Below are 17,447 nucleotides of genomic sequence, written 5' to 3'. Positions count from 1 at the left end.
GTTCTGTTTGTGCCTTGGGTTTTAAATGAACGTTGTGCAGTTCTACACATCTGTGTATGTTTTGGGCTCCTTCAGGCTACCGGATCTCCTGGGAAGAATACAACCGCACCAACACCCGTGTAACGCACTACCTGCCCAACGTCACACTGGAATACCGCGTCACTGGCCTCACGGCCCTCACAACATACACCATTGAAGTGGCAGCCATGACATCGAAAGGCCAGGGACAAGTTTCTTCCTCCACCATCTCCTCAGGAGTTCCTCCAGGTAAGTTTGATTTATGGACCCTGCCTTCAGCAGAGCACAAGGGTGGCAAGAACCACCACAGCCTTGGTCCCTGCAGAATGCTTCAGTTAGTAGTGGAAGTCCCAGATACAGATGATTTTTCTTTCTTTTTTTACATCAGATGTACTGATACCCAGCTGAACCCTCTTTGAGACACTGATAAAGTGAAAATAGGTTATCTGGGCAGAGACCGCTATATAGTTGGACGTATGCATTATCATATTGCAAGCCCACTAATAATAAGAACAGACAGGAATCTCTTGAATAACCCAGTGTCTTCCCAGCTTTAGAAACACTACATCAAAGGGCAACTGGATTCACGTAATAATGTTTCATTTTCAGAAATGCAGTGGCACACACTTCCCTGTGATTATGTGAATATTTGTGGGGAAGAGAGGTTGATTTATTGATCTGTTGTTGTTGTTGTTTTCTCAGCATGAATGCCTCCCTTGTTCTGTTATAATGGCAATGGTGCCCAACTGAGAGGTGCCAGAATGCTGGAACTGAGTTCCGGCAAGTTCCAGCTGAAAAAATGCCCTGCAAGGTTATTCTTGTGCTTTCCATAAACTGCGGCTGGAATGTACTTCTTGTGCAGAAAGACTTGTCCTAAATCAGTACTCCTGTCTTTGCTTTGTTTACCTGTGCTGCGAACCCCGGCATCTCACAGCCACATTTCATGTTTCATTGGCTAGCAGCACCTGCTATGGGGGGGGGGGGCGGGAAGTCTCTCTGAGATTTTGACATCTTACAAGGCCAATTTGCCCCTTAAACATGGAATCAGACTTGAAGGATGAAGCAACAGAAGGAGCTGTTGACTTGGGATAAGTGACCATTATGCTTGTTTTCATGAAGAATTTCCATCTATACCCCATGTAAGCTCTTAGCTCAGTCTTTGAGGGACTTCAGGTTGAGACACTGAGCAACAGACCGTTCGCTGTGGTGATCCTTCAAGACTGAGGATGCAACTACAGGCACCAGCCCAAACCTTATAATTCTGTCTCTGTATATTTCTGCCGCTTTCCTAACCTTCAGGCAGCAAGCCATATCTAAGGTATTAGGAGCATTTATAGAGAGGGACTGCCTTTTACTAAGGATGAATCTACATCTAGTTGTTTCAAGCCCTCATGAGCAGAATTTTAAAAACGCGCTTTCGTGAAGAGATAAGTTGTCCGTATTTGATTTAATTCAGTTTGTCTGTGCGAACTTTGACTTTGCCAATCCCAATTAGCTTCAATATTTGTTCTTTTGAGTAATTCAATTAATTCAAGTGTGGGCCTCCTTCATGCGGGCAGATAGCATGGCCCCCACAATCTGACAACAACCAACCACTCACAAGCTTCAGAGTTATTAAATTAACAAACATCGGAGTAATGAATATGAAATTACAGAAAGCGCTGACAGCTCCCCTTGTGACCTTCATGAGATGGGAGTTTTAAATTTGATGAATATTTGAATCACTTCAAATATTTGTTTGAGGCCTGCACTTTTGTCAGACCTAATCCAAGGATGCCGCAGTCTTATAATGCATCATAATAAGGCACCATGTTGGCCACCAATGAGCCTCTTGTTCTTCAGTTCCTTTTCTTTAATGTGAATTTTGGATGGGCATGGCATTATTTAGTTTATCCCATGTAACAATTAGTTGTCATTTAGACCTTTGTGCCTAGGGAAGAAGAACAATAGCTTTAGAAGCACATAGTGTAACAAATCCACAATGGTTGCTTCTGCCAATGCAAAGCATTTTCAGCAATACAGGCTGGTTGGAGCGAAAGAGAAAGATTCTTAGCCTTGACCTTCCCCTCTCCTCCTGGTTGGATTGCCACACTTGACGTTGTTGAGGGTAAACGCTCCTGGGGGGACGGCACATCTCTAGAATATCATGTCTCTTCACTCCAGAGTGCCCCTCTGTGACACTTCTCATATGAAAAGTGGACACAAGTCTTCTGGCATCACACAGCAAGAAGATAGAAACATCCGTAGATCTAAACTACATTTTATTCACAATATATACAGAGAATCCATAATCACGTCTGTGCCCTCCAAACTCTGGCAGGAAAAAAACGCATACAGCAAAAGCGAAAGTACAGTCCAATAACACTCTCAGACAGAAGAGATAAGACAGTCTTCCGTTCCCACACTCTTCTCAGACATCTCATGTGACTTAGACTAATCACACTAGCCAGCATTGGCTTACGTAAAATCCTAACAGACGTTGATGGATATTTGCCCTTCAACTATAGTGTTTGGCACATGTAGCTTCTTTAATCTGTATTGGCTGCCTTTTTTCCATCCTAAAGACCTTTTTGGTTCACTGCATCTCAGTCCCCATCACCACTGCCACCAGCTGCTCATAGCATACTACAGTTTCGACTTTGCATAATGAAGTGGTGCTTTCTCCTGCTCTGGCTTGTTAGATGGAGAGTTGCAGGATTTGGCCACTGTGTGCTGCCGTCATCCTGAGGAGGACAAAGAATGGCTGAGCCAATGCCTCTAATCCATGGGCTGTAGATATTCAAGTTCCATCTTTGCTCTCTCTTTGCCTGCAGAGCTCCCTGGAGCCCCATCGAACCTGGGCATCTCCAACATTGGTCCCCGCTCAGTCACACTTCAGTTCCGTCCTGGTTACGATGGCAAGACATCCATTTCCAGGTGGCAAGTGGAGGCTCAGGTAAGCCATTGGAAAGGGACACATCTGATGGTAGGAGAAGCTCTCTCATTCCTTTTCTTCTTCTTTTTAGCCCTTAGGATAGCAACTGTCGTATTAAAGTTAAAGAAGCATCTCTGCCATCAGGAGACACGTAAACTCAGTGGCAGGGAGCCAACATCCTCCACTGAGAATACGATTAAATTTTTAATTTTGCATGCACTGACTTTGCTTAAATTCAGGCATCTGTAGGGCAGGCGGAATTGCAGTAGCAGAAGGCAAGGAGGAAGGGAGGAGCCTGGCAGTTTGGATATAGAGAGAACAGTGTGTCGAATAACAGGAAATATGAGCTATAAGCAGGACTATGTATTGTGCGTAATTCACAATCTTATTTGAGAAGCACATCATTTGATACTTAAATATATTTAATATCCTGAAAATTTCTCCTCTTTTCTTTAAATAGTTTATAATCCTTGCTGCAAAAAGAGCTTTGCAGCAAGTATATGAGCAATGTCTAGTGAAATCTCACAAACTAAGAGAAGGCGGAGGTTCAGGGCCGGCCCATCCATGAGGTAGACTGAGGCAACCACCTCAGGTGGCAAAATCGAAGAGGCATCTCTATGTGCACCCCCTCTACTGCCATCAGAGAAGTGGCTGCATCGACTTCTGGGTTCTGGCAAGATCTCGCGAGAGCCTCGCATGATCTTCCCGAGACCCTGGTAAGCAAGGCTTCAGCGGGTGTGGCTGATGAGCTGGCTGGGCAGCCCCTTCCCATTTCACCTCAGATGGCAAAATAGGATGGGCTGCCCCGTGGAGGTTATTTTTACTGATGTTGTAAACACATCAGGGAAAAAGTGTCCTGCTCTTCAGTCTCTGACAACACAAACCAAACTCTACAGCTTTAGCTAATACATTTTACACTGTCAGGGAGCAGAGAAACTGGCCGTACTATATGCAACGATGATGCTGGCCCAGTCCTGCTCATTATCTTGTTTGCCCTTTCCCTAGGTGGGTCAGATTGGTGAGAGTGAGGAGTGGACCCTCATCCACCAGCTGTCTAATGAGCCAGATGCCCGCTCCATGGAGGTGCCCAACCTCAATCCCTACACATACTACAGGTGAGTGCTGCTTTTTGGGGAGATTGAAAGGATGGTGTTGGGTTGAGCATGCATAAAAACATAAGGGCCCTGCTGGAACAGAGTAAAGATCCATCTAGTTCGGCATCCTCCTTTCCGTAATGTCCAACCAGGTGCTTCCAGGAAGCCCAGAAAAGGGTCTGGGCAAAGGGGAGCCAGGCCCTAAATCTCTTGTGACACTCTCATCTCCTAGTATTAGAAAGCTACAGCCAGGAGGGTTGTGGTCTGGCTAAAACTGGGGAATGAGAAGGGATGAGGCTTGTGGGTGTCATTAAGGACCTTCTACCGTTTCCCTCAAAATTAATGCATTAGCTAATAGGATAAAGGAATGGTGTGTAATGCTGGCCTAATTAAGCCATGCTTGCATGTCAACAGAGATTGTGACAACACACCCAGTAGCTCTCCTGTTGGCAGTGCAAGGAAGGGAAAGGAGCCAATGGAGGCCTCTCAGGGCATGCAAATGGGGGTGTTCAAAGTCCTATTGTGTGTGTGTGTGTGTGTGTGTGTGTGTGTGTGTGTGTGTGTATTAGGCAGGGTGGGTGAGTCCTATGCCACCTTGCAGTTCCTTCCAACACTAATCCATTTCCCCTCTCCTCCCAGCTTCCGCATGCGACAAGTGAACATAGTTGGCACCAGCCCACCCAGCCTGCCTTCCCGCAGGATCCAGACATTGCAGGCCCCACCTGATGTATCTCCTGCCAATATTACACTTCGGACAGCCAGTGAAACCAGTCTCTGGCTGAGATGGATGGTGAGCAGTAGCTCAGAAAGGCACTAGGCCTCATCATTGTTTCTGGAGTGGGGGGGACAGGGTTAATGAACCAGCACTGGGGCTGCTCATTGTTTACTAGGCAAGTCAAAATTATGTAGGATAGATCTGAAATTAACTGGAAGATAGATGGGGTGAACAACTCCAGTTGAGGCTGGATTCGATGGTGGCAGGTATAAAACGACTAGGCCAGGGATGTACCTATCCATCTTTAACGATATAGACCTACAGGTCAATTCTACCTCTAACTGCCCTACTGGAAATAGGAAGACCTATGTAACACCAATTGTCTCATGGTGGGCACCATTTTGAATCAATACAGTCTACTCAGTACTTGTTTCCTTAACGCAAATGACAACTGTCTTTTGCCCAGCAGCAACAGAAGAATCCCTAAGTACTTGTCCCAGATAGAGATGCCACCAAATTCTGTGCTAAGCCAAACTTTAGTGGTGGAATTCTGCTCCAATCTGTGGTGCAATCACCTCAAATCAGAACTGAAGTTTGCTTTAAAAGAGTTTTCAGGAGTTCTAGCCCATGCCTTTTAGATGCATGTTACTTGTGCACAGAGGGCAAGGAGATAGGAATTGGGTGTTGGGAGGGTACCACCTACAAGGTCCAGTATGGTCTCTGTCCCATATCCATTGAGGCAAAGAAATTCACTCAAACAGTATGGGATTTGTTTTTTTCATGCGAGGATTCTGGAAAGGACTCAGCTGCAGGCCAACAACGAGGCTCCCTTTCTTTCCAGCCTCTGCCAGAGACGGAGTACAATGGCAGCCCTGAGTCAGTGGGCTACCGGTTGCGTTACTCACGCCTAGACGGGCGTGGCCGCACACTGGCTAACACCATCCATGACCGTGTAGAACGTGAGTTCACCATTGAAGACCTGGAAGAATGGACGGAGTACCGTGTGCAAGTGCAGGCTTTCAATGCCATCGGGCCCGGGCCATGGAGCCAGACCGTTGTGGGAAGAACCCGAGAGTCAGGTATCTTCTCCACCAGGCCCTTGAGACAGTCTGGGCAGGCCTCCCATGGTTGGCCTGGAACTCTGAACATGAGGCTCGAGTCTCTGCTGAGGTGACCTACCTCTCGCAGAGCCATCTCAGAGAAACTCATTGGTGAAGCGCTGACTCCCCTCGGTTCTTCTCTTTGTGCATGCAGTGCCTTCGTCTGGACCCACCAACATATCAGCTTTGGCAACCACCTCTACCTCTATGTTGGTGCGATGGAATGACATCCCAGAGGCTGACCGAAACGGGCTGGTTCTGGGCTACAAGGTGGGTGTGGGGAATGCAGTGAAATGCTGACTTTTCTCTTGCCCCACCTTCCCGCTCCCTAAAATCTGCCGGTCCCTCATCAGCCCCAGCCTGAAGCCCCCTTATCATTCCAGAGCTAGTCTCCTTGTCTTCCTCAGCGGCCTGGCCCATTGGTGTCTACCTGCAGGCCCCCACTGTCACAGGCCTCAGCTAGGCCCTTCTGTCCCAGCCCACAGCTTACTATGATCCTGTGAACCTGTTCACCAACTGCCTCTGCCATTGTAACTCAGTCTCTCGACTGGTGTTGGGCTGAGGTATTTGGCCCAGATTTTCTCAACATTTTGAGGGCGGGGCAAGCTTTTTTGGGGAGGGAACTACCTGCGTTAACTGCCATGCCAAGCAATATCTGGTACTTCTAATATAGGTAAAGGTAAAGGGACCCCTGACCGTTAGGTCCAGTCACGGACAACTCTGGGGTTGCGGCGCTCATCTTGCTTTATTGGCCGAGGGAGCCAGCATACAGCTTCCGGGTCATGTGGCCAGCATGACTAAGCCGCTTCTGGCGAACCAGAGCAGCGCACGGAAACGCCGTTTACCTTCCTGCTGGAGCAGTACTTATTTATCTATTTGCACTTTGACGTGCATTCGAACTGCTAGGTTGGCAGGAGCAGGGACCGAGCAACAGAAGCTCACCCCGTAGCGGGGATTCGAACCGCTGACCTTCTGATTGGCAAGCCCTAGACTCTGTGGCTTCTAATATACAGCAGCCCAATGCTGGTCAGCCAAGCTACGTGCTCTGTGTATATATGTCTGCAACATGGCAGCACAATGCAGCTTTTTCCCACTCGTTGAAGGCCGCAGTGTTAATTTGAGCCGCTGTCTCTTCCTTCCCTCCACGGTTTGTCCCTGTTCTCTTCTAGGTCATGTATAAAGAGAAGGACTCGGACACAAGGGCTCAGTTCTGGTTGGTGGAGGGCAACGCTTCACGGAGTGCCCAGCTCACAGCTTTGGGCAAGTATGTTCTGTATGAGATCCGAGTGCTGGCTTTCACCCGCATCGGTGATGGTGTGCCCAGCAATCCGCCCATCCTGGAACGGACACTCGATGACGGTAGGTGTCCCAACAGCGGAAGGAAAGCTTAACTCTGGGAGAGAAGGGATGGGGGGAAAAGGGTGGTCTGTGAGATATCCAGTCCTTGGAAAGCAAATGAAAAAGAAAGGCTAAGCCTTATAGCACATACCATTTGAGAACAAACTCAATCCCATACATCATGAAAAGCCAGTGGCACAATGGGTCAGTGCGTCTGGCTGTTAACCAGAACGTTGGTGGTTTGAGCCCACCCAGGGATGGCTGTGGGCAGAATTCCTGCATTGGTGGGGGGTTGGTCTAGTTGACCCTCAGGGTCCCTTCCAGCTGTATGATTCTATGATTGTATGGAGTTCTAATAGCACTTGCTGAAATAATAATAATACTTGGCATTTGTAGACTGCTTTCAGGTGCTTAGAGTACGTTGTGTACTTAATTTTGTTTCAGTCATTACAATGAACTTGAACATTATATTAGCATTACTGCCCTAATATTGCAGGGAGGGTGTTGAGGCTTCATGGAAAAGGCAAGATTTGAACCAATGACTTCCTTGATCAGTAGTGCTATGTTTTAGCCATGATGCTAGATATGTACACCGCAGTGGTGATTGCTTTAAAGTCATGACATTCCAAGATTAGCAGCTCCATGTCCCTAAACACAGTCCCAGGCTTCAAATAATAGACCAGGGAGTGTCACCTTAAGCGTAGCATATGTTTGTGTGTGTGTGTGTGTGTGTGTGTGTGTGTGTGTGTGTGTGTGTTTGCACCCTGTGGCTATGTATGTATTTGCATTAAAAGTCTGTTCTCTAGCTAGGTGCACAGAAATGTATGTGTTCCTTCTAAACTTCATCTGTGCACCCCTCTCTGTCTTCCTGTGTTCCAGTACCTGGGCCTCCAGTGGGCATTCTCTTCCCTGAAGTAAGAACAACTTCTGTACGGCTAATCTGGCAGCCACCTGCTGCTCCCAATGGCATCATTCTGGGTAAGCAGGCAACCCCTACGTACCATGGAGATTGTAGACCAGAGTGGCTCCCCACCCAACTTTTGTCTACAATTCTCAATGTCAGTTCAGTGCCACAAGAGCAAGCATGGCCAAACTTGGCCCTCCAGATGTTTTGGGACTACAACTCCCATCATCCCTAGCTAAAAGGACCAGTGGTCAGGGATGATGGAAATTGTAGTCCCAAAACATCTGGAAGCCCAAGTTTGGCCATGTCTGCACTAGAGGAATTATGGGAGGCAGAGCCGGTCCACCCATTAGGCGGGATGAAGCAGCTGCCTCAGCTGATAGAAACACAGGAGAGAGGCCCTTAAGCAGAAGCCCTTGCAAAGCCTCGCCGCTGAGTGGGAAGGGACATTTGGCAAGAGGAGAGGCCCTTGCCAAATCTCCCACAGATACCCAGCAGGGAGGTGAGGCTTTGCAAGGGCTTTTCCTTGGAGGAAAGCCCTTGCAGAGCCTAGCACACGCCCTGTTATGGGGGCAACCGCAGGACCTTTTTGCCTCCAGTGCTTGAAACATCTTGGGCCAACCTTGAACGGAGGATAAAGGAAACCAGCCCACCTCACAAGCCACGTTTAACCTCTCCTAAAACCACTTCCATGGTTCTGATCTACTTCCTCCTGGACTAAAGTCGGGATATGGGGATTGTGTCCTCTCCCCAATCATTTCCTGTTTGGGTTTGTCTTCCTCTTGCATGCAGCCTACCAGATCACTCACCGCCTCAACACCACCACCGCCAATTCTGCCAGCGTGGAAGTTCTCAACCCCAGCGCGAGGCAGTTTACTGCTACTGGTCTCAGACCCGAGTCGACCTACCTTTTCCGTATCACAGCACAGACCCGGAAGGGCTGGGGTGAGGCAGCAGAAGCGTTGGTGGTGACTACAGAGAAGAGAGGTAATTTTTTTCCAGGAAGGGACACAATGCCTGCAATTGGGAGGAAAGCTCTAAAATGCATGCTATGCATCAAGGCCAGTGTGGTTGAGCACACAAAATTGCAGACACTGAATGCCGATAGAAAAAGTAGAATTCTATACGGCCTATATGGCCTAGGACCCTCGTACCTACAGGACCGCCTCTCCTGTTATGTCCCACCTTACGGTCTTCAAATAAAAACATCTTGGAGATCCCAGGCCACAGGGAGGTTAGGCTGGCCTCAACCAGAGCCAGGGCTTTTTCAGCCGTGGCCCCGATCTGGTGGAACGCTCTGTCACAAGAGACTAGGGCCCTGCAGGACTTAACATCTTTCTGCAGGGCCTGCAAGACAGAGCTGTTCCACCAGGCCTTTGGCCAATGCACACTCTGACCCCCTCCTTCGGTAATCCACACAGAACTCTCGCCCAAAGGTTGCCATTAATTTGATTTTGAATTGATTTTAGAATGCATTTCAATTAATTGATTGTGATTTTATGTAAACTGTGTTACTTTTATTGTTGTTAGCCGCTCTGAGCCCGGCTTCGGTTGGGGAGAGCGGGATATAAATAAATTAAATATTATATTATTATTATTATTATTATTATTATTATTATTATTATTATTAATAATAATCATTCTGGACTCTTCCACTTCACATGTTAGGTGGCGGTGCCATATTTTTAGTACTTATCCATATGACTTTTAAAGAAAGCTTCCTGCATGGTTACCTAGCACACCACGCTGATGCACTAGTTTTCTAGATGCAGAGCAGTTATTTTATGATGGAGCATAAAAAATATGGCACGCGCACTCATAGTATGAAGTAGTTCTGTCAGAATTGTACCCCCTCAGGCCTTTACTGTTTGCGATATGCAGTCATGTGTGTCTTTCCTCTAGTTGTTGTTGTTTTTTGCGGGGGGAGGGGGAGTCTTAATCTTTTGATGCTGCCAGTTTTGAGTAGAGGAATGGCAGATATCACCTCCTTTCGGCCATTTTCCACTCAAAATTGCTCTGCCCCCACCCTACAGCTCCTTTTCTTCCCGAGATAAAGCTACATTCACCACCACCACCCCTGCACCTCGGTGAGTGGGAAGATAAGTTGCGGGGGGGGGGCGGATTTTGAATGAAAGAACAGCTGGACAGAAATAGTTAAGCAAACAGCTGTTCATCTGCTTCGACTTGCAGACTTCCGAAGCTGCTTTCAGATTAAATATATCCCATGCCACACCTGGTTTGGGCCTCAGGCTTCTAATTCATTCGGCGAAATATGTTGGCCTTAAGCTAATGCACTGATATAAAAAGGAGGTTGGTCTGTAGTGAATCTACGTGGATTTTAAATTCTCAAGCTACAGCTGGATAGTAAAGCCTTTTTGTTTGCTGCAGACTTGGATTTCACAAAACTGGAAAAGCAATGTTCTGTAGGCTCACCAGAGATCCACAATGCACATCATCTGGTGTTTGTTTGTTTTTAATTGGAAGTGTCATTTGTGTATAAATAATTGAATGGTTCATTAGGGCATTCCTGACCATTTTTATAACATAGAGAAACTAGGGAGGCTCCTCCCAGAGGCGCCAACTTGCGCTGAAGATGGAGGGGGGGTTGTGTTTCAGGAGGAGGAGGGGCGGAGCCAAATACAGTGACTGTGGCTCCTCCTCTCTTGTGCTCGGCCCCCTTCCATGGCAGCAGGAGGAGAAACAGGCCACTGAAGCAGTTCTCAGCTCTGCACTCTGCCTCCTCCGTCCCCTGACGATAAGGAACATTGGGGAGCCAAAAGAGCTTGGCCCTCTGGAGTTAGTGCCCATCACTCCCCCTTTGCACTCATCTAGTATGATTATGAGTGCTGCATAGAATGCGATGGTTCCTGTGTCAAAAGGGCACCCATTGGCTAGAGTCCATAATACAACCCTTCACAAACCCCATGCTGTTTTGTGATTTTTTAAAAAAGTTTTTTTATTTTATACACCTCTGCTTTTTACTACTTGAGTCACTATATCTCTCAGGCACAGGATTTTAAGGCCTCTGTTAAAAACACCATAAAAAGGTAAAGGTACCCATGACCGTTAGGTCCAGTCACGGACAACTCTGGGGTTGCGCACTCATATCGCTCTATAGGCCGAGGGAGCTGGCGTTTGTCTGCAGACAGCTTCCGGGTCATGTGGCCAGCATGACTAAGCCGCTTCTGGCAAACCAGAGCAGTGCACAGAAACGCCATTTACCTTCCCGCCGGAGTGGTACCTGTTTATTTGCTTGCACTTTGACGTGCTTTTGAACTGCTAGGTGGGCAGGAGCTGGGACCGAACAACAGGCGCTCACCCCGTCGTGGAGATTTGAACTGCCGACCTTCCAATCGGCAAGCCCTAGGCTCTGTGGTTTAGACCACAGTGCCACCTGCAAAAACACTGTACCAAATACCAAAAAGAGGTCTCTCATCATCAGCTCATGAATGAACTCCCCCCCCCCCAAATCTTCTGCTTTGATGGCGCTATTTGAAGCATATGTACTTCTCCAGGAGCAAATTGCCCCACCCCTCAGTGCCTCCCAAAGAATCAGAAAACAAGCAGAAAGATAGTCAGGACTCAGGAGTGGTTATCTAGCCCTGTCACTTTCATTGAATTGAAATATCAAATTACTTTTCTGTTTAAAGAAGCCCATGAGAGCATCACATTAAAATACAGATGGTTTCTCCTTTTTGTTCATGGGGGTCGGGGGGAGGGAGCACTTTTAAAAAGGAGAAGAGAATATGATTCTTGGGAACCCAATGAACACTCTGGGTCTCATGCTGGAGCTCAGCTTCTCTGGTTTGTAAACTAACAAGTACTGTGTTCACTCGATCTAGGTTAGAGTCAGATAGGGAAGGTATTGCCTAGAGCTGATGTGCAAATCAGGTTTCTTTCAGGCTGATACTAAACTCTGTTCAAGGTGATAGATGGGTTCTCATATTTGTCCTTAAACCTATACTATCACTGCCATGTCTATTTTCACCCCATGTTTCCAGCCTTCAGTGATCTGTACCCCTCTTGCCCCCAGACCGTCCCCAACCTCCCAGCAAGCCAGTTGTGTTGCAGGAAGATGTCAAGTCAAGAAGTGTACTATTGTCCTGGGAGCCGGGCAGTGATGGGCTCTCACCTGTCCGGTATTACACTGTACAAACACGGGAACTTCCTGATGGGAAATGGGTGCTGCATTCTGCCTCTGTGAACCACAACACCACATCCTTCATAGTCAACAGGTGAGACATCAATGGGTGGAATGAAAGGAGACGTTTATTTGGAAAAGAAGGTGGCATTGACAAGGACGACTGTTATGTGACTGGATCTGGAGCAAATCTTCCAGTCACAGAACTGTCCTCAAATTCCCACCGGTCCAAACTGAAATTTCCTGCCTGAGTGATATTGAGTCTGGAATCAAGGCTAGCCATTAGAATCAAGGCTAGCCATTGAGTCTGGAATCAAGGCTAGCCATTAGTATTAAGATAGCTTTTCTGGGAATGAGCTTGTTAGTCTCAAGGTAGAACGTGTTAAAAATCAGTGGCTTGGCAGGCAGAATACAGCAAGACCTGTACATCTGTTTGCATCTTGTGGTTTTCTTCCAAAAACAAGCCAAGTACCATGTGCTCCCTTTGCAGGCTGAAACCCTTCACTACCTACAAATTCCGGGTCAAGGCAACAAATGATATTGGTGACAGCGAATACAGTGAAGAGTCAGAGTCACTCACCACACTACAGGCTGGTATGTGAATGCATTAAATCATGAGTTACTTTAGAACGAGACACTTTCCTCTTCCAGTTATAGGAGCAGAAGTTCTCGTGCAAGTGAAACCATTGCAGTGTACATGGTTAGAGTGGTTCCGTCTTCCAGTCTACCTGGAGCAGTGCTGTTTCAGCCATTCACTCCTGCATCCAGATCACAAAAACAGAACCAGGAAGGAGTTTGAACCTAGTCAAACCTCTGCAGTCACCTGTCTTCATCCTCAACCACCTCCCTCCCTCTTCCACATCTAGCTTTGCATATCCTTTCGTTATGGGCCAATCTCTTCCATGCATTGCACGTTGCCTGAAGTGGCCCTGATGCTGTTAGAACAGAGGAGGAGAGGAGGGGCTGCAGCTGAGGCTGGCTGCTGTGGACTGCAAAACCAGTGTTGCGACGGACACCTTGGGGTTGAGGAAACCGGTAGATGGGAAAAGTAATTTTGAAGAGCGGTAATAGGGACATGAAAGCATCATAGAGCGGTATCTGTAGAGAAACCGGGAGTCGATGAAAGAATACAGTGGTACCTTGGTAGTCGAATGGCTTGGCTCCCGAACACCGCGAACCCAGAATTGAATGTTCCGGTTTGCAAACATTTTTCGGAAGCCGAACATCCAACGCAGCTTACGCAGCCTCCGATTGAGTGCAGGAAGCTCCTGCAGCCAATTGGAAGCTGCGCCTTGGTTTTTGAATGGTTTTGGGAGTCAAACAGACTCCCAGAACAGATTAAGTTCAAGAACCAAGGTACCACTGTAATTCGAGGAAACAAATGGTCCTAAAGGGGATAGGGAGGGGGCAAAGATGGGCAGAGCAGATTGTACAGAGGGCAAAGGACACCCATTACCAACTGGACCCAAGATATTCCACATCGTGGAAATGTTCCGTCATCAAAAACCATTGTCTCCCTGCTTTCAAATTGCAAAATCCACCAATATTCTGTAAAATGGTAGCCAGTTTGGGCCTTTACCACCAACAGCAAGTTGTCAACTGAGTGCAACAAGTAGCCTGCCATTTCTCAGGGCTCTGTGTCTCATGGAGACAAGCAAGAACAGCTTGGATCTTCTTGCATTTGACTCATATATATATATATATATATATTTCCTTTTCCCTCAGCCCCAGAGGAAGCTCCCACTATCTTGTCAGTGACCCCACACACCACCACATCTGTACTGATCCGCTGGCAGGTAGGGTGATGTACCTTTTCTCTCTCTGGCTGGCATTCTAAGCTTATTTCTGATGGCCAGCAAATCTGGTAGTGTCTCTGTCTTGAGAAGGCATAGGCAAACCCGGCCCTCCAGATGCTTTGGGACTACAACTCCCATCATCCCTGACCACTGGTCCTGTTAGCTAGGGATGATGGGAGTTGTAGTCCCAAAACATCTGGAGGGCCGAGTTGGCCTATACCAGGTCTTGAGCATGGTCTTAGAAAGTTGAGTTTGAAAACGGTCATGAGATTTGCAACCATGTCTATTATGCACAGATATATACCTAGTTTCTGCACTTTAGCCCCAGCTCAGCATTCTTTATTCCACCCACAAAAGAAGGTTTTGCTGTCAAAATGGGGCAGGTGACTTTGGTGATGAAACTGTGGACTCTGTTGAGTTTGCATGCATGTTTCAGCAAGGGGGTGGTGGAAGGCTATGGAGGATCTGAAAAGTGGGAAACAGAAATGTTTAACCAAACCAGTGTGAAAGATTGGCTTGAGGTAAAGGTAAAGGGACCCCTGGCCATTAGGTCCAGTCGCGGCCGACTCTGGGGTTGCGGCACTCATCTCACTTTATTGGCCGAGGGAGCCGGCGTACAGCGTCCGGGTCATGTGGCCAGCAGCACCAGAGCAGCACACAGAAACACAGTTTACCTTCCCGCCGGAGCGGTTCCTATTTATCTACTTGCACTTTGACGTGCTTTCGAACTGCTAGGTTGGCAGCAGCAGGTACCGAGCAACAGGAGCTCACCCCGTCACAGGGATTCGAACCGCCGACTTTCTGATCGGCAAGTTCTAGGCTCTGTGGTTTAACCCACAGCGCCACCCGCGTGTTGCTTGAGGTAGGCATCAGTAGTTTGGCTAGTACACCCAACCCATCCATTCCTCGAGGCAAAGAGCATATAAAGATGCTGAGGCACCTTTTGCGGGTCTCCAGTGATGCTTCCCTCCTGGCAATGACAGGGAAGGGAAGCCCTGGCATTTCAGCACCACTTCCAGCTTTTGACTGGGCAATGGGAGGTGACAGTATTAGAAAGCAGGTATAATATGGGACAGAATCCTTTTGTTGGAAGCCAGTCTCACAAGTGTCAGCTGTGCAAGGGGAAGCAAATGAGAGTTTGTGAGTCCCTCGTTGATTTATCTGTTTCTCCTTCCATAGGCTCCATCTGAGGACAGAATCAATGGCATCTTGCTAGGTTTTCGCATCCGCTACCGGGAGCTGGCATACGAAGGGGTGCGAGGATTCACTGCACGCAGTATCGGCAATCCCAGTGCAAAATGGGCAGAACTCACTTGTGAGTATGCTTGTGAGCACCGAGGGTTCTGGGAACTGGAGACAGTGAGAATTTAGCCAAGGTCTGCCCCTGCCCACTGCCTTCAACTTATGCTGCAGCAAAAAAACCAAAACAAAACAAAACAAGGCAACAAACACCAGCATGGGAACCATCATTCCAGAGCAAGCCACCCATAACAAGCACTGGTCCTAAGTACTGCCCAAGATTTAGCACTATAATTTTACCCAGTGCTTTCTCCAGTAACAAAAGTGACTTGACAAGCATTTTCCCCTGCAGTCATAAGTCAGCGCGGCAAGCATTCAGAAGCTACTCTAGAATAGTACATTGTTGTTCCCAGTGCGTTTGAAATGGAAAACATTGATCTTAGCAAGTGGTTGGTATATTCAGCCCTATCAGCTTGGTCTTTTTAGTGCTAGGGTGTCTCTTTCTGAGAGAGACTTTTCCTTTTGGTGGAATTGCTGGATCCAGTGACAATGGGCTCTTGAGTCATTTGGGAAGATCTATCACTCAGGCTATCCTGATGCCCATAAACTCTTTCTGGTCAGGTTTGTCCATCTTTGGTAACTACAATCCCTCTCTGGGATATTTCCCCCCTTTCCCAATACTTCGTTGGAGACTTCTCAGTGTTCTTTGATGTGGCTGTGAGTTTCTCTCCTAGCTGCTTCTCCCTCACTCCCGATTGATGTCTGTTAGTCCTGCTTGCATTGTCAAGATGTTTATTTACATGTGGCTAACCTGCATTGACTGCTTCTCCCTTCTGACCACCTGCCACCCCACAGCAACGTATGCCATGCGGAACCTGACTGAGGCCTCCCTCACACAATACGAGCTGGACAGTAAGTGGGCGCTTCATCTCTTGTCTGTGCGATTGTTTCTGCTTGTGTTTCTGGTCTCCCTTGAATCCGGTTCCTATCTAGATTTTAGCACTGTCACCAGTGTGGTGTAGTGGTTAAGAGTGGTAGACTCGTAATCTGGGGAACCGGGTTCGCGTCTCCGCTCCTCCATATGCAGCTGCTGGGTGACCTTGGGCTAGTCACACTTCTCTGAAGTCTCTCAGCCTCACTCACCTCACAGAGTGTTTGTTGTGGGGGAGGAAGGGAAAGAAGACTGTTAGCCGCTTTGAGACTCCTTCGGGTAGTGATAAAGCAGGATATCAAATCCAAACTCTTCTTCTCTTCTTCTTCTATGGAGGGTGACAGGCTGCAGGGAGAACAGCAGCTCTTTCCCTGTTTTTGTTGTTGTTGTTAGCTCATCACTTTCTAGAGCCCAGGATGTCCCCTTTGCCCAAGGATAGCTTCTTTCGCTTCCAATTAAAATCCCTAATCTGACAAAAAAGAAAGTGCATGTTCCCCATGAGTAGATGTACCGGTTTCCTGATCACAATATAATAACAGAACTAGTTTTGTGTTTGTCATCCAAACACACAGGCAGTCCACATTTGCTTTTTATAGTGTTTTCCCTGTTAATTTGGGTACTCTTTCCTAACTGCTTAGAGTGGAATAATAGAGAGCAAAGCGGAGATTTGTGGTAAATTTAGGGGCTTTATGTAGGAGCAGGGAAGTAAGGACCATGATTCATGAAGAAGAATTTTGCTTACATGAAATACCTCCCTTTCAATACTGTAAGGCCTGTTAAGGCTGTGTACACACTATATGTTTTTAAAACACATTTGAAGCACATTCTTGCCCTCAAATAATTCTGGGCACTATCACATGCCTGGGTTGCTGGGAAGCAGTAGTAGTAAATTACAGTGCCTGAAATATTTGAGGGAAAGAATGCATTTTGTACATGGTATATAGCATGTACACAGCCTAAGACTCGTTTTACAACAAAGCTTACTTCAGCTTGCTTAGCTTTTGCTTAGAACCCCGAAGGCTTTCTAAAGTGCTAGTTCACATACTGGAAGCCAGACGTCACAATTATTTTTTCTGCTGCCCTCTTACCTTCTGGAGAAATATCCTGGCACCATCTGCCAGCTTCGCAAAGGGCTGTGAAGGAATTAGTACCGTTGTGGGAGTGGTGTCAGGTAGGAGCACGCAGAAAGGAGGGAAACGTGAAATCACATCATAGCCAAGAATGTATATGCCACTACTTTTAAAGGCAACGCCAGAA

General features: G+C 47.3%; 1 protein-coding gene across 8 annotated transcripts in view; it reads left to right on the top strand.

Annotated features, from left to right (window-relative positions):
- SDK2 (sidekick cell adhesion molecule 2) overlaps positions 1-17,447 on the top strand; it is a 329,275-nt gene that overhangs the window by 284,815 nt on the left and 27,013 nt on the right. For 7 of the 8 annotated variants that reach the window (XM_081899505.1, XM_081899504.1, XM_081899509.1 and 4 more), the window contains exons 21-34: positions 76-267; positions 2,832-2,953; positions 3,938-4,047; positions 4,666-4,816; positions 5,583-5,820; positions 5,996-6,111; positions 7,011-7,200; positions 8,059-8,157; positions 8,876-9,070; positions 12,117-12,318; positions 12,715-12,818; positions 13,950-14,020; positions 15,200-15,335; positions 16,115-16,171. In XM_081899505.1, coding sequence (XP_081755631.1) covers positions 76-267; positions 2,832-2,953; positions 3,938-4,047; positions 4,666-4,816; positions 5,583-5,820; positions 5,996-6,111; positions 7,011-7,200; positions 8,059-8,157; positions 8,876-9,070; positions 12,117-12,318; positions 12,715-12,818; positions 13,950-14,020; positions 15,200-15,335; positions 16,115-16,171 — 1,983 coding nt within the window. The remainder of the gene's footprint in view (positions 1-75; positions 268-2,831; positions 2,954-3,937; positions 4,048-4,665; positions 4,817-5,582; positions 5,821-5,995; positions 6,112-7,010; positions 7,201-8,058; positions 8,158-8,875; positions 9,071-12,116; positions 12,319-12,714; positions 12,819-13,949; positions 14,021-15,199; positions 15,336-16,114; positions 16,172-17,447) is intronic. The other variant, XM_081899507.1, reaches the window with a different exon arrangement.

This window comes from Podarcis melisellensis (assembly GCF_964234715.1).
Source record: "Podarcis melisellensis genome assembly, chromosome: 2".
Taxonomy (NCBI): domain Eukaryota; kingdom Metazoa; phylum Chordata; class Lepidosauria; order Squamata; family Lacertidae; genus Podarcis; species Podarcis melisellensis.
The sequence above is the reverse complement of the archived record's forward strand: the minus strand, read 5'-3'. Positions and strand labels throughout refer to the sequence as shown.